Below are 16214 nucleotides of genomic sequence, written 5' to 3' on the forward strand. Positions count from 1 at the left end.
TTGAATTCAGTTGGACTTACTTCTGATGTACAGTATCGCACTGCTAAAGATTTCATGGCTAACACCACAATCCTAACCACATCTACTCAGAAGTAAGTCCTACTGAATTCAATGGAGCTTACTCTCAGGTATGTAAGGTTAGGATTGCAACCTAAAATGGGATTTGAACAGGAAGCTTCCTGGCTTGCGGATCATTCTCTTAAGCACTATGTTACATCAAGGCCCAATGAATCCGTGGCTGCGTTGGATTTGAAATGGAGCCTTCCAGGTCCAAGCTTAGCCCTTTACTAAGGGTACTACAATGGTTCCTTTACAGCATCCGCACACAGCACTGGAAAAATAGTTCAAATCCACAGCATTGAATTGTGAGGCACTAACTTTCTGAGAAGGGGAAGGGATAAGAGGGGAAACTTTCAAAACTCCTAGGCATTTGCATCAGATTTTAGGTGCTGGAGACCAGTCCCAGGAACATCCTAGATGCAAACTACAGAACGCAGCCTTCAAATATGCTCAAAATAGGTCTGAGTCAGCACTATTACTTTTTTTTAAAGAAAGCTTAGGCTATCCATGTTCCACAAATTGCCTTGATTCCTTGAGGGCTAAGCATTCAACTCTCCTATCCAAGCTAAGATTCCCACAGCAGATCCCAACCCCTGCCTCTGAAGATCCGGATGCAGCAATAGTTCACACTTTCTGCTTGTCATGCTCTCCTGTTTGAAGGAAGATTCCTCTCTTCCCCCCATACGCATCAGATAGGGGGCACTCCCTTTCCCACAGCTCCCTCAGCAGCCTTAAGACAGGACCTTCTTTCCTTTCCAACCTGTGCTCATTTTGCATACTAAAATTATCTTCACATCACACAAGGGCATAGCTTCTTCAGCACAAAGAGCATGTGTCAAACCCCTTCCCTGCCTCCCCCACAATCCAGTCCACAACTCAGTGAGGTCAAAATATTTCAGCTCATTTTAGTGCACTGAAGGCAACAGGACTACTAAAGTTAAGGTTCAACGAAGCTGTAGCCAAGGCTGCCTATAATCAGGCATCAACTACCTCATTCAGTATTGAGATCAACTCTCTAGCAAGACTTGGCACAGATGAAACCTCACCTCCCTCATATCCCTATTTTTATTTCATGTTTAAAAAACCCATTCCCCGATTCAAGCACTCTTAAGAGTACTGGGACCATCAAGATGAAGAGAACTACCCTACAAGATCAAAAAAAGAATTCAGCATCTGTTACTCCACTAAGATCCCAGGCAAAACAGTTTCTTTTGCATACTGTAATATAGCCCCGAAAACCCCAGCAGTAAAGCAACAAGCACAAACCACCAACCCATCATAATCACACACCAATCATTTAAGCCCTGTATATCATGCAAACTAGGTTTTTTGTTAGTTTCTGTTGTTCACACTGAACGAGAGCAACATATCCTTCTTTGACTTTTCTCATGCCCTGAGGGATCACCACCTTGACCTACGCAAGAACACATTTGTTAGGAAACAATCATGTCAGACTAGGGTGGCTTTGACTGGCAAATCCAATGCAAAAATTATCTAGGTTCTGTCACAGTAGCCCAACATTTCCAGATGCTTGGAAAAATATCTTAACTGAAATCCAGACAATCTCACACCTCCTTTTCAAGTAATTAATCCATAGAATAACCATGATCATCATTTGTTTCTGTACCGACAATCTCTCAATGCAGATCATAAACATCAGAACTTGAGACAAATGAACACATGAAAAAGACTGCAAGAGAATCCAACATTTCAGATCACTTTGTGTACCAAAAGGGTTGCTAAAGTGCACTAAGAGGCAACTAATCTGTGACAAGTGATCACCAACAAACACCCAAACAGGGATCTCATTTCCATCTCTATTTGCCCAAAACCAGACATTTTCAAGAGGAAAGAAAGGGACACCCATATCCTTGGGTTTTAAACACTTCCCCACCAAAAGCAAAACAAAAAATTGAAATAATTTACAAAAAAGATAGTTTAAAAGGATTTCTTCCCTAACTCTGAATAGAAACCTTTTCCCTCGAGTCTAAGATCCTCACACCCCACAAAGTTACTTGGGGTGCATTTTGAAAGGAACCACTTTCTCCCTCCAACACCTCCACCCTCCCTTCTTACTCCCAGATGTTACAATGAATTCCTCCAGCCAGACCAAAGGGAAAGGGAGAGGATGGTGTAAGTCATGCCCGCTTCCTCTTCTCCTCTTTTGCAAGATCACCCCCCAACCCCCAAAAAGCTGCCCAGATCGTGCCCTCCCGTCAAAATGACACTCACCTTTGGGTCCCGCCTGTTTGCTCTCCACTTGACCATTTAACAGCAGAAGTTGGGCGGGGGTGGATCCCAAATGAGAAAAGGAAATTTTTAAAAGGGTTTTTTTTTTTAAAGAGGGGTTGCAAAGTAAAATGAAGGGGAGTTCCAGGGAGTGCAAAACGCTTCAAGTCGCCAGCTCCAGCTCCCCCTGGACCCCCCCCCCCAGGAAAGGAAACCCCCCTCCCACTCCTTCCTGCTCCCTTTTGAGCTCAATCAGATCAGACTGGCTGTCTTTGTCTGTCTGACAAGCGCCATGTTGATATCAACATCCAAGCTCCCACCTGCTGCCGCTATGAGACCCTGGGAGTTGTAGTTCCTTCTTCCCAAGGGTGGTGGGGTAGAGCCGGTCGCCCAGGACTACAACTCCCGGCGCCCTCCGCGTGCGCCGCCACGCCAATGGACGACAGAAGACGGGAGAGCGATAAGAGAGGGGGGAGAAGAGACTACACTTCCCAGCCTGCTCTGCGACTGGGTGATAGTACTTCTTGGCCCATGACTTCATTCTGGTGTGGATGGAGAGGAAAAGGAGGAGGAGGGCGCCGTGAAAGGACTACATATCCCAGGGTGCTTTGAGAGGTTTAGGCCAGGAAAGAGAAAGAAGGATGGTCTGCTGTAAATAGAGCCGGGTAAAGCATGAAGCTGGTGAGTTGAGTTGGGCTGGCTGTTGGTGGGGGAGTTGAGTTGGGGAAAGAACATGAGGGGGGCACCTCCTTCCCCCCCTTTGGAGGGGGCCCTTGATACCTTTAGGGTGTGAGTCTTTAATTTTAAAAATCATTTCTGGTTCTCTTTCTCCTTCCTTCCTTTTTGTTAAAAAAAAAAGAGGGCAGGGTTGTTTGTTTGTTTTAAAAAACCACTTTATTTCTAACTTTTCATTGCTTTACAATTGCAGCTACAATACATACCAGCAGAATCAAGGGAAGAAATTAGTGAGATTGTTGAACGTACACAGAAAGAGAGAGAAAATTCAGTGTGAGGCAGAGAGCTCAGTTCCAGAATTTGTTGTCAGTGGTGTGAGTCTCAGCTTGGAAAAAGCGGGAAATCCACAAAGAAGGGTGGTGCCTTTGAGCATATGCAGAGTGTTTGGCACTCTCCACTGAAGAGCCACAACAAGTTTCTGGGCTTAAAGCCGAGGTTCAGATAGGCAGGCAGGCAGGCAGGCATGACCTGTTCTTAGCTTTTTTTCTTCTTTTTTAAACTACTGCATTGGGGGAAGGAGGCTGTCCGTGGGTTTCCTTATTACATGTTACTCTTAGTGTATAATATTATTTTATTAAGTACCAACTGGTTTGTGGGTGCTGGACAGAGTGTAGCAGTGACACAGTCTCTGCCCCTAAAGACTTACAGTTGTGCAGGTTGCAGGCAAAATAGCAGCCATGTGAACACGTTACAGCAAAAAGAAAAAAAAACTGACCATCTTAATAACACTTTGAAGGCTAACATAATAAAGGTACAAGCTTTGTTAGTTTATTTTGAAGATTTATATACCTTACAATCTGAAGGTCCTTAAGGCAGCTTACTGCATATTGCAAATACTAAAACAAAATCTTGGATGCATACGCACCTGCCCTGGGCTCCTACTGGAAGAGCAGGATATAAATCTAATAAATAAAATACACACATGCACATAAGCCAGAATCTCTGCCTGATGAAGAGGGCAGGTGCCACGGGCCAACATCATCAGGTCCGTACTGAGGAGCAGTTCACAATAGGGGATCTGTGTGCTGTTGCTGCCCGCTCATCTGTCCACTCACAATAAGCGCATAAGTGAGCAAGCAATGAGAGAGAAACAGGGGGGCCAGTAACTTCCACACACCTTACCTTCTCTTGCTGGGAGGCAGTGAGATTGGGATCAGAGGGAATGGCAAGCAAATGAGATCTTGTGGACTAGATCAACCTGAGGGCCGTGTTCCTTCATGCACAACCTTCTGGGAGCCACATGCCATGCTACATTGTAGCCATGCAAAAGTCAGGTTTCTATACCCTTCCCCTGGAGTCTACATACTGGATGGGGGGGGAGTGAGGGGACTTCACATGTACAGGCTTCTGCACAATCTGGACCCCATATGTGAAAGCTGGTGTGAAGGCTCCCTCCCTTCAAACATTCCAGATCACATGGAATCCTAGGTGAAGGCTTCCTCCTTCCAGACATTTGTGTTCGCCATTATATGTACAGTTAAGGATCCAGTGTATTAAACGGACAAGTTGGGTGCATTTTAGGCCAGTTCAAGACTGATAATGGTCAGTATTTGATCTTGGAAAATGATACCCTGATTAACCCTTATCTCTCTTATTACTGTGTACACAGAGACAGTGAGATTTGGTGTAAGATAACTGAGTGAGGTGTGAGCCTGAAAGTCCCTGGTTCAAAGGTCACCTCAAGTCATAGTTTCACCAGGTGGCTTTAGGCATCAGTGAACTGAGGGTAATGCTTATGGCCTACTTAACAGGGTTGTTGCTAAGAATTCCTGAAAGTGACATGCTTTCAAGTTTGAAACTCGCTGTACAAGTGCTAAATATTACTACTAGGCATAGAAGGAGGCGCTGTCCTTGAGGTTTAGTCTGTTTTGCGTTTTGTAGCTTTCAGATGAAGCCGGGAGGAATGCCTGGCTTTATGAGTGACAGTTTATTTAGTAGACAGATGACACCAAAGAAATCACAGTTTTAGTCTCTCCCACATATTATTTGTGTCATGAGTGAATATTTATGATTGGTTATAAATTCAAACGTAGGTACTTTGTGCAACATGTAATTAGCTTGTGGAGTTCCCTGCTACAAGATGGCTTTACAGGAGGAATGAGGAACATTACTGGACTCCCTACTCTGGCCAATGGTAATTGCAATTATGGAAGTTGCAATCCAGCCACATCTGGCCACAGGTTTCCCACCCCTGCTTTAAAGAAAGGTCAGACAAATGTATGAAGGAGGATAGTTCCAACACAATTTAGCTATTAGTCACAGTAGCTAAATGGAACCTGCATATTCAGGGGCAGTGTACCTCCGAGTACCTGATGCTGGGGACAGGGGAGAGCTCTTGGCCTATGTCTTGCTTAAGTGCTTCCCAGGAGCATCTGGCCTGGGCACTGTTAAGAGACAGGACACAGGGCGAGATGGAGCCTGGTTTGACCTTATAGGATTCACCTCTTGCATTGATTTGAATAAAAAAAACAAAGGGGAAGAGAGCTATTTTAAAATTGCATGTTCTTTCTCACTTTAAATAAAACTAATTTAAAATTAATTTAATTCTCACGTGTGAAAACACCTTTCAGTGCCACCAAAAAACAAAACCAGCTGAACAGCCGTTGCTTTCCCACACAACCACGGGAATAATACAGAGTCCTAAATCCAACACGGAACTTCAAATCCCAGGGTCCCTTATTATGGGGAGCACTATGACCATATAGGTATTTGCACATACTATTATCAACATTTAAAACTCTTTAACATTTCTATGGGGTGTACAAATACTACACTGCAGCAGGCTTACAATCTAGAAGATGCATTAAGGAGGACAGAGAGACTTTTCCCCCCCTCTCCTAGACTTAGAATCTTTTGGTGGGTAACACCCAGTGCAACCTAATTGTTGGAAATTTGGGAGGGGATCTGGAGGGGATCTGACTGCCAAAGGTGCCTCATCCCGGTGTAAATGTTGCTCCCCATTAAATGGCTGCAATCCTAAAAACACAGACCAGAGAGTAAGCCCCACACAGCAGAATGAGGCTTTTTTATTTATTATTTATTTATTTACTAGATTTATATCCTGCCCTTTCTCCCAGTAGGAGCCCAGGGCAGCATATTTCAGAGTAAACAGGCATAGGGTTGTGTGTGGAATATGTCTAGTTGCCAACCACCCACTTCCCTATTCCCTATTATTTCTCTTTCCATGTGATTATTGTGTAGTTTTGCTGTATCATTGTTCAAAAATGTCATACGTCATTTTTTTAAAAAAAACCCTGAAAACCCCAACTTTAAAAATTTAGGCAATGGAAGGGATACATTTTTAACATGTATACTCTAATCAGTATGGGTTTTACTGTCTTATCATAGACTGATTTAACCAAAAAACTGGCCTAGGGCTTGATGCATGGAATCCCCTTAGCTCTCATCCTGTTTGCATTTCGGGGGGGGGGGTTCTCGCATGGACAAATGCGCGCGCACACACACACACACACACACGTGCATTTATTTATTATAATTTAATACATTCAGTATTGTTTGGAGTCCCAAGAGTTCTCTGGTAAGGGCTTAAAAACAGTGTAAGTCAGCCTTATTTGCTTTTCCTCCATTCCATCTTGGACAACGGGCAACAGCTTTTCCTCTTACCATCAACATACGGTCTGTGTACCCATCAATAGCTCTTAAGTGGTTGCACAAACCTGCCTCTTCCACGAGACTGTCCCCAGGCATCTGACTGCCCAAATACTGCAGACAAACACTCACTCTCATTTCCTGCCCACTTCCGCCAATCAAGGATTTTGGTGATAGATCTGAAGGTGACGCATCTTGCATCCCAGCCGTTCCTGCTTGAGCAGCTGGTGAACCTGCTCTCCTGTAAAGATCCATGCAGCTCCTGGTAGCTTGGCTGGTTCAGATCAAGTTGTAAAATTGAGCTCTACTCCTCTGATGCTTTTTGGACCCTGGCTGTGCCCACTTAGATTTGCCAGGTTATAAGACTGCAGTGGCAGGAGAAGCCACAATGCCGACTCTTAGGGTGTAGTGGCTGACCTGTGGCTCTCCAGATGTTGCTTGACTACAACTCCCATCGTCCCTGACCACTGGCCCTCCTGGCTGGGGCTGATGGGAGCTGGAGTCTCACAACATCTGGAAGGCCGCAGGTTCCCCACCACTGGCCTAGAGGATATGGACCTAGCATCCCCATTCCCCCATGGTACCCTCCCTTTCCTGCCAACAGTGCACTTCATCACTGGGCTCTGGGGCCTGTAGTTCTGCTCCTCCTTTCACTGGGCTGCCTCCATTCTTCATTGGTTGACTGTATGCCTATGCCATTTTCCATTCAAGTGAATCCCATGCCTCTGCTTCCTCCGTTTCTGCTTTCCCAAACCCTGTCTTTGTCCAAGTTTCTCTGCATACCCTGTACCTAAAGTCATATTAGTTACCAGCCTCCATAGCACTTGTGTCTCCTCAGTTTGCTTTCTCCTCTGCACTTTTCCTTAAGCCTTCCTTCTTCACTTGTCTTTTCTTCAAATAGTGTTTCCTTAGCCCATTGCCTGCTCTGCACTCAGTGCAGGCTCCTTGTCTCTGGGTTCCCTGTCCCTTAGTTTCCTATGTTCTGGGACCTGTTTCCACCTTTCAGATATCCCCTGTGTGAGGTTTAATCCCAGCCAAACTGACAACGTTCTCTTCCCTCACATAATCTGGATTTCAAACAGCTTTGTTCCCTGAGCAACTGAACATTCCAAGCCATCTCACCAGCCCAGCCAAACTGACAACATTCCATTCCCTTACAGAACATGGACTCTTCTGTTTCATGGGCAAGTGAAGATTCCAAGCCACCACACCAGTTTAGCCAATCAGTGTTAGGGACCTCATTGCTGCAAGTGCAATGCAATATAGACTAGTAAATAGGGAGTGCATTTTGGTAGTATAGCTGAATTCCAGTCTGGTACTGCAAATATTCCCTCACCCAGTCCAAGGGTGTGAAGTCAGATTTTTCATACCCCTACATTCCATTGCATGTGGCTTGCCCTCTCTGTTAATACCTCAGATGACAAATGTGAAAATGCTCCATTTTTAAACCTATATTCAAGGTTCTTGAACTAACATTTCTGATATTCTTGCCAATAAAGGGATTCAGTGACGCCAACACCTAGATTCATAGATTAAGGCTCTGTACACACCATACCTTTAAAGAACATTTCCCTCCTACAAAAAATCCTGGCAACTGTAGTTTGTTAAGGGTGCTGGGAATTGTAGCTCTGTGTGGGGTAAACTATAGTTCCCAGGATTCTTTGAATGGAGGAATGTGCTTTATATATATGGTATATACACAGCCTAAGTAATGTGTGAAGCAATAGTTCCACAAATGAAGCAATTGCTGCCCAATGCATTTCAGTGCTGTTCAGCGAACTATAGTGCAGATTGACATACGATTCTTACTGAAATGCTAACTGTTCTGGAGCAGATTCAGATAGCTACTCGCCAGAGTTTAGCAGATGCTCTTCAGGAAGTATAGCGCAAAGGTGAAACGTCACAAGGTTATACTGAGCTAATTTTGATTGAGAGCCAGTGTGGTGCAGTGGTTAAAGTGTTGGACTACGACCTGGGAAACCAGGGTTTGAATCCCCACACAGCCATGAAGCTCACTGGGTGACCTTGGGCCAGTCACTGCCTCTCAGCCTCAGAGGGAGGCAATGGTAAACCCCCTCTGAATACCCCTTACCATGAAAACCCTATTCATAGGGTCGCCCATAAGTCAGAATCGACTTGAAGGCAGTCCATTTCAATTTTTTTATCTTTGCTTTAATTTTTGTAAACTACCTAGAGGTTCTGTTTACAATCAAGCGGTATGGAAATGTTGTCAGATAAATATGTAAATGTCAATGGAAGGTGTAATGGGTCATTCTAACCTTGAACTGTTACAAGATGATTTTTAAAAGGGTGAAGGTTCCTGGACTGCAGTCTAGCTGACATGGCTTACTCCTCCTCCCTTCCAGGTATGTGAATTCCTTTTACTTGTGTTGGTGCTGGTTATTCATCAGATCCAATCTCATTCCCTTAGTACTGCTTGTCCGGACATCCGACACTACCATGCAATGTGCTCAAGTTCAAATCAACCACCATCATGCTCGATTGTGGGCTGGATATGACCTCCACCCTCAACTTTCTCCCACTGCCTTTGGTCCAGAGGTATGTCCCAGGGCTCAGTATATACTTTCCAGTTTTACTTTCTGCTTCATAAGCTGCCTTTTTTTGGGATGGGAGCAATAGCGTTTGTTGGAGGAAGCCCAGAGTCAGGTTACTAGGGAGGAGGCTTTTCAAACAAGCCTACAGTATCATCCGATAGCATAAATAGACTTTGTCCACTTAAACATTCCCTTTGTCAAAATAACGTCCTTTGGCTCAGTAGATGGAAAACGCTTTATGGATTTATCGATTTGGTTTTTCAGATAATTTATTCTAAGCTTCAGTAAAGTATTGCAGCAGCGGCTCAGCGCAAGTGAGGTCACAGATCTGTCATCTTTCTGGCTTCTTCATGTAAGAAGAGATAAATGGGAGTGAGGGCTAAAGTGCCGGCATGCCAGACATATATTCCACCCCTCCTTGCAAATTAACAATCTATGCTGCAGGATCTTCTAGTCAGAAAAGCAAGGCTTGTAGACAATTCCCAGGTCCTGTGCACCAGGAAACCTTTGCTACTGCTTATAGAAAGCAACCAAATGCCTGTCATTATAGTACCTGGGCATGCATGGTCTGAAGAGCAAGGTGGCTGCATCTAAGCAGGTCTGGGTCTGGTCAGTACTTGGATGGGAGACCTACTGGAAATGCCACATTAGTTGCGTTGAGTTCAAGGAAGAAAAGTAGATTGCAAGGGACAGTAAGGCTGCATACACAACCATACTTTGAATGCTTTTTTCGTTTTTTAAGTTTTTTAAAAGATGTGTTTTAATGTTTATCACTGTAGTTTGTTAAGGGTGCTGGGAATTGTAGCTGTGCATGGCATAAACTACTGATCCCAGGATCCTTTGGGGGAAATTATGCTTTAAATGTATAGAGCGTGTGAGTGACTGTGTGTGTGTGTGTAGCAATGTTGGGGAATCTGTGGACTTCTAGGTATTGTTGAATGACAACTCCCTCCCGTCATCCCCGCCCATTGGAAATGCTGGCTGGGGCTGATGGGACCTGCCATCCAACAGCCCTGGGCTCCTGCTGGGAGGAAGGGCAGGATATAAATCAAATAAATAAATAAAATACGTAACATCTGGAGCGCATCAGGGTGCGGACTGCTGTCTTAAAGAGACAGAAACGAGTTCTGACATCCCATGATATAATCTTTATCAATGACACGATCTATTATGGAAAATGATAAATGTGACCAATTTAATCTTCGTTCAGAGCCATATGGTTACAAATCGAAGTTTTTTTCCTAGGAGCATCCACACTGTGGACAGACCAGTTTAACTGCTGTGACTTTCCTTTAAGGCAGAGGTCTTCGGCCTTTTCAGACCTGGGACCTGCCTTTAACCCATTTGCATTTAGGGACCCATTCCTTTCTTTTTTTTTTCTTACCACGTGCTTGTAGGGTGGTAGTGCTACTGTTGCAAACCACCTTAGATCAGGCTGTGACCTGGTACTGGGCTCCAACCCACCTGTTGAAGGCCAAACCTTTAAGGAATCTTGGGTACTGTAGGTCTGTCGGAGCACTTGCAGGACAATGCTTGTCAGCCCATCACAAAACTACAGGATGGTTAAGATGGTATAAAGCAAGGATAAGGAACATGTGGCCCTCCAGATGTTGTTGGACTTGCCTGGGCTCCTCCTGGGAGGAAAGGCGGGATATAAATCTAAAAAATAAATAACTCCCATCTTCCCTGGCTATTGGCCATGATGGCTGATGGGAGTTGGAGTTCCACAGTACTGGAGGGCCACAGGTTCCCTGTTCCTGGTGTATAGAAAGCCTGTATTTCACAAGGACTCCTGTGTATGGTGTGCACATCTTGCAAGGTATATTCATGCAATAAGACACATGCAGAAAATAAATACACAATAAAGGCTAGAAACTCTGATCCTCGGGGCTGCGCCAAGGACTTCCTCTCTGCTCCTGCGAAATCGTAGCCAGTTGTGAGTGACGCAGGCCACCGTTAATGAAAATATAATCTACTCCTCTTTGCCAAAAGTAGGTGCAACTGCGCCATCACCGTAACTCATTTTCCAAGGAGCGCAGCTTCACCTTCATGAAGAGCCTGTACGTTCCAAGAAACAGGTTGATCAATGGAAACATCCCCTCCCGTAAGAAAAGCCGAATGTGGAGATGCTGAAATCCAGTCACAGGGAGACTGTTAACCTTTCCTGTCTGGAGGAGCGTCACATTTGCTTGTTTTATTTATGTGTCAGGTTGAGCTATTTAGGATTAATCAATCACTTCGTTACAATGTCAGAAGCCCGTCAGTGAGAGCTGCTTTATTTGGGTGGCTTCTGGTAAAGAGACTCAATATCATTGCAGACGTTGTCCCACTCTCCCTCCCTCCCACTCCTCTCTTATATTTGCATAGCTGAAAGAGAACGTCTTGTGCTTATCAACAAAGTGCATAAAGGTCCTGGGGAAGCAGCTTAACTGCTTCTCCCTCTCTCTCCCTCTCTCTCCCTCTCTCCCTCTCTCTCTCTCTCTGAAAAGCTTCTGTTTATTACAGGGGTGGGGAACTTGTGGCCTTCCAGATGTTGCCGGAGACCCATTTCCCCTTGCCAGGAGGACTTGTGGTATCCTGGGGTTGTGGCTGTGATAGAGGCTGTACCAATGTGCACTATTCTCCATTTCCGGGGCAGCCTCCTTCCCTTGTGCTGTCCATTCTTGGCTTCCTGGGTGGGTGGGACTGAAAGATTAGATTACTGCAGAGTGTTACATGTGGGACTGCCTTAGAAGACTGTTCAGGAGGTATTGCCTTCCCAGGATTTAAAATTTAATCCATTAATGGTATTTATTTTATCTATTTAACAAAATGTATATACTGCTTAATTGTGGAATCTCTAAGAGGTTTTTTAAAAAATTTAAATTATCAATGAGAACAGTTAAAACCAAGTAAAAAACAACATTTTAAACAGTGATTTAAAAACCACAGTAGACTAAGAAGAGATTAAAACACATCAGCATCTATGCATCTAGATAGGCTTGCCTAAACAAAAACAGTTTTAGCAGGCACTTAAATAAGTAAAGGCCAAGGAGTCTTTTGCGCTCAGTCCTGACTCTGCCTGGGGCCCAATACATTTCAACATTTTAATCATTTTTATGTGCTAACTGGAACTGCTGGGAGTTGTAGTCCAAAATGACTGGAGAGCACCTTGTTGGAGAAGGCTAACTTAGGGCCTTCGCTATATGAGCATCCGTGATTTAAACACTGATCTGTGATTTAAAAACTGGGTGGTGATTTTGTCATAATATCCATTAACACAGCTTCTTTCTTTTCCTGCAGTCCAAGGCTATCCAAGCTCCCAGGTTGGGTCTTAAAAGATGGAAGCACTTTCCTAGATAAGGTAATGCACAGCTAGGAACGGGACTCTCAGTGAACCTAGCTAATGAGCCAGCACACTTGAGATCAAACAAACGTAATTTAACCAGGAAGAAAAACTGTTGCCAAAAGTACCTGAATCTTCAGGCCAAACCGTTTCAGTTTTGTTGTTTGTTGTTTATGATTTGTAGCCTTGTCATTCACAAAATGAAGAAAAGATGTATAGAAACATCTGCTCATCCCTTATGCTTTTTCCCTGGACCATGCTAGAGACTATAGTAGTCTGCATTTTTGCAGGAATTCTTATGCTGATATTCTTTAGTCGGGCGGTGAGGAATCTGTGGGCCACGGCCTAATTAGTCCTGCTGGAACTCTGCACTTGCCCCATCAGGTCATTTTGGCCAGGCCACGCCCACCTGCAAATCTCCTGACATGATATATGACATCATGGATGGGCTGGACCAAAAGAGACTTCTGAAGTTGATCAGCTGATTGGCAGGGTTTCAGAAGCGCTGGACACCTGACTCCTGAAGTGCTGGGTTTCTGAAACACTGACAATCAGCTGATTACTAAACATCAAGCACAGCGCAGGACTCTTTGCAAGTCCGTTCCAAAGAGCCTTGCACTGTGCTTTGAAGTCCTGACAATCAGCTGATTGTTAGTACTTCACAGTCCCGTGTCACCTGCCATCATTACAACCTCAGGTGATTGACAGGTGGGTGGCTGCATGGATGGTAGGGGGAGGTAAGGATCTGGCCTGATGGTCGAATACACTTTCACCGCTCCTGCTCTGGGCCTTGCCAGGCTGCAGAATGTTTTGCTTTTTGTAATGAAAAGTGTATCATTAAGAACATAAGAACATAAGAAGAGCCTGCTGGATCAGGCCAGTGGCCCATCTAGTCCAGCATCCTGTTCTCACAGTGGCCAACCAGGTGCCTGGGGGAAGCCCGCAAGCAGGACCCGAGTGCAAGAACACTCTCCCCTCCTGAGGCTTGCAAATACACTACATTACATGAGGACCTGTCATGCGTGCGGAAGGTCCAAGGTTCAGTACCTGACATCTCCAGGCAGAGCTGAGAATGTCCCTGCCTGAAATCCTGGAGAGCTGCTGCCAGTCAGTGTAGACAGTACTGAGCTAGATGGACCAGTGGTCTGACTCAGGATAAGGCAGCTTCCTAAGTAACCATTGTATTAATATTCCTGAGGGTTTTTTCTCTCAGAATTGCTAAAGTTATACAGTATTTTTCCTGCATTCCTGTGAAGTATATAATTTGTTCTGCTATATATAAAGCTGCCCCCCCTGAAGTACCCCGTGTGATAGCCACGTCACAGAAACCTGTTTAGCATACACCAGAGTAAGGTGCATTAGATGATGTGTGTGATGTATGTTGCTTCTTCACCTGGAATTTGCACGTAACGGTGTGTACATGGCTAAGTAGTCGCACATCTGCAGTTCTTTCTTTGGGTATTCACGGTGGTCTGTGTAATGTGTTAAATGGTGATTTAATGAGGCACAGCTATGGGTGTTCTCCCCCCACTCTCTTCATTTGAGGATCCTTGCAAGGTTGGGATCCTTCTTCTGATTCTCAGCATCTTTGGGTCTGAACTGCCACCAGCCTAGAGGACGAGGGACCTCCCCTTTCAGAGAGGAGTGATAGTGGGCAAAGTTAAGAACTTAAGAGCCCTCCTGGATCTGACCAGAGGACCCCCATCTAGTCCGACATCCTGTTCTCACAGTGGCCGACCAGATGCTTTTCAGATCCCAACAAACAGGGCCTCAGAACAACAGCACTCTGTCCTGCCCAGAGTTTGACACAGGAGTCGGAGGCGAGTCTGGCAATAATTCTTGCTTTATTAGAGTCACCGTTACATCAAAAGCAGTGCCTGGCTAGACTAGCTCACTACTGGTGCTAACTAAGCATTCTCTGCAGCGTGTGGAGTAAGTTGACTCAGCAGGGGGGCGCCGCCTTATGTAGGAAAGGTCTTTGCTCGTAATCTCTGACTCCTGCAAAGACTCTCCCTCTGACCGAACCGCTTCTCGCGTCGTCTCACACAGAGTGAAGGGGGGCGAACCTCCACCTGCTCATCGGACAGTACAGGCTCACTAGGTGCCGCCTTGACTTCAGGGGGCGGGGAGCGAGTTGGCGGGGAAACGTTTGAAGGTCCAAGTGGGGTGTCCTGGGGGTTTGGAGTTGACACAAGAGAGAGATTGCTCCCCAATGGTGCTGGCAGAGTGCTTGCAGGTGGCAAGACGCTATCAGGTGGAACAGGCTGTAAGCTGCTCAGGGGAGTGTCCAGAGAGATTGAAGGGTTGCTAACGCTCCTCCCTCCCTCGAGGCTTTCAGAAGTCTCATCCTCCTCTGCCCACTTGCTCTGAAGCGTTTGGAGTAACTGGGGCTGAACACTGTCTCCACTTGCAATTCCCAGCAGCTGGTTTTCAGAGTCATGGTGCCTGTGATCCAACATCTAGCCATCACAACTAGTCGCCATCGATAGGTCTCCTCCTCTGTTCATTTATAATAGGGCACTCAGGGCGGCTTACAAAAATAAAATCAAACATGTTCATAATAAAATTGTAAACAGTAAAATCACAAAAACATTAAAATAAATTAAAATACATAAAATACAATTAAAATACATAAAATACAATATATACATATATATCTATACACACACACACACACAGAGGGAGAGGGAGAGGGAGAGAGGGAGAGGGAGGGAGGGAGGGAGAGGGAGAGAGAGAGAGGTACTAAAGGGACTACAAAGGTAAAATTTAACATGTTGTTGTTACATGCCTTCAAGTCGATTACGATTTATGGCAACCCTATGAATCAGCGACCTCCAAGAGCATCTGTCATGAACCACCCTGTTCAGATCTTGTAAGTTCAGGTCTGTGGCTTCCTTTATGGAATCAATCCATCTCTTCTTTGGCCTTCCTCTTTTTCTACTCCCTGCTGTTTTTCCCAGCATTATTGTCTTTTCTAGTGAATCATGTCTTCTCATGATGTGTCCAAAGTATAATAACCTCAGTTTCATCATTTTAGCTTCTAGTGACAGTTCTGGTTTAATTTGTTCTAACACCCAATTATTTGTCTTTTTTGCAGTCCATGGTATCCGCAAAGCTCTCCTCCAAAACCACATTTCAAATTAGTTGATTTTTCTCTTATCCGCCTTTTTCACTGTCCAACTTGCACATCTATACATAGAGATCAGGAATACCATGGTATAAATGATCCTGACTTTGGTGTTCACTGATACATCTTTGCATTTGAGGACCTTTTCTAGTTCTCTCATAGCTGCCCTCCCCAGTCCTAGCCTTCTTCTGATTTCTTGAGTATTGTCTCCATTTTGGTTAATGACTGTGCCGAGGTGATAATCCTTGACAAGTTCAATGTCCTCATTGTCAACTGTAAAGTTACATAAATCTTCTGTTGTCATTACTTTAGTCTTTTTGACGTTCAGCTGTAGTCCTGCTTTTGTGCTTTCCTCTTTAACTTTCATCAGCATTCGTTTCAAATCATTACTGGTTTCTGCTAAGAGTATGGTATCGTCTGCATATCTTAAATTACTGATGTTTCTCCCTCCAATTTTCACACCTCCTTCATCTTGGTCCAATCCCGCTTTCCGTATGATATGTTCTGCGTACAGATTAAACAAATAGGGTGATAAAATACACCCCTGTCTCACACCCTTTCCGATGGGGAACCA

At 44.7% G+C, this 16214-nt stretch overlaps 2 protein-coding genes across 17 annotated transcripts in view; one reads left to right on the top strand and one right to left on the bottom strand.

Moving 5' to 3' along the window:
* The window catches only part of HMBOX1 (homeobox containing 1), a 165671-nt gene extending 163289 nt beyond the window's left edge, over nucleotides 1–2382 (bottom strand). For 14 of the 15 annotated variants that reach the window (XM_061625826.1, XM_061625821.1, XM_061625825.1 and 11 more), the window contains exon 1: nucleotides 2293–2380. The gene's annotated coding sequence lies outside the window, so the exon portion shown is untranslated. Of the gene's footprint in view, nucleotides 1–2292 lie in introns of all 15 variants that reach the window. The other variant, XM_061625818.1, reaches the window with a different exon arrangement.
* Nucleotides 2383–2825: 443 nt separating this feature from the next.
* The window catches only part of INTS9 (integrator complex subunit 9), a 90028-nt gene continuing 76639 nt past the window's right edge, over nucleotides 2826–16214 (top strand). Inside the window, exons 1-3 of one of the 2 annotated variants that reach the window (XM_061626502.1) lie at nucleotides 2826–2970; nucleotides 9000–9192; nucleotides 12471–12531. In XM_061626502.1, the coding sequence (XP_061482486.1) occupies nucleotides 9128–9192; nucleotides 12471–12531 (126 nt within the window). In that variant the 5' untranslated portion in view covers nucleotides 2826–2970; nucleotides 9000–9127. The remainder of the gene's footprint in view (nucleotides 2971–8999; nucleotides 9193–12470; nucleotides 12532–16214) is intronic. The other variant, XM_061626501.1, reaches the window with a different exon arrangement.

This window comes from Rhineura floridana, chromosome 4 (assembly GCF_030035675.1).
Source record: "Rhineura floridana isolate rRhiFlo1 chromosome 4, rRhiFlo1.hap2, whole genome shotgun sequence".
In the NCBI taxonomy this organism is placed as follows: Eukaryota; Metazoa; Chordata; class Lepidosauria; order Squamata; family Rhineuridae; genus Rhineura; species Rhineura floridana.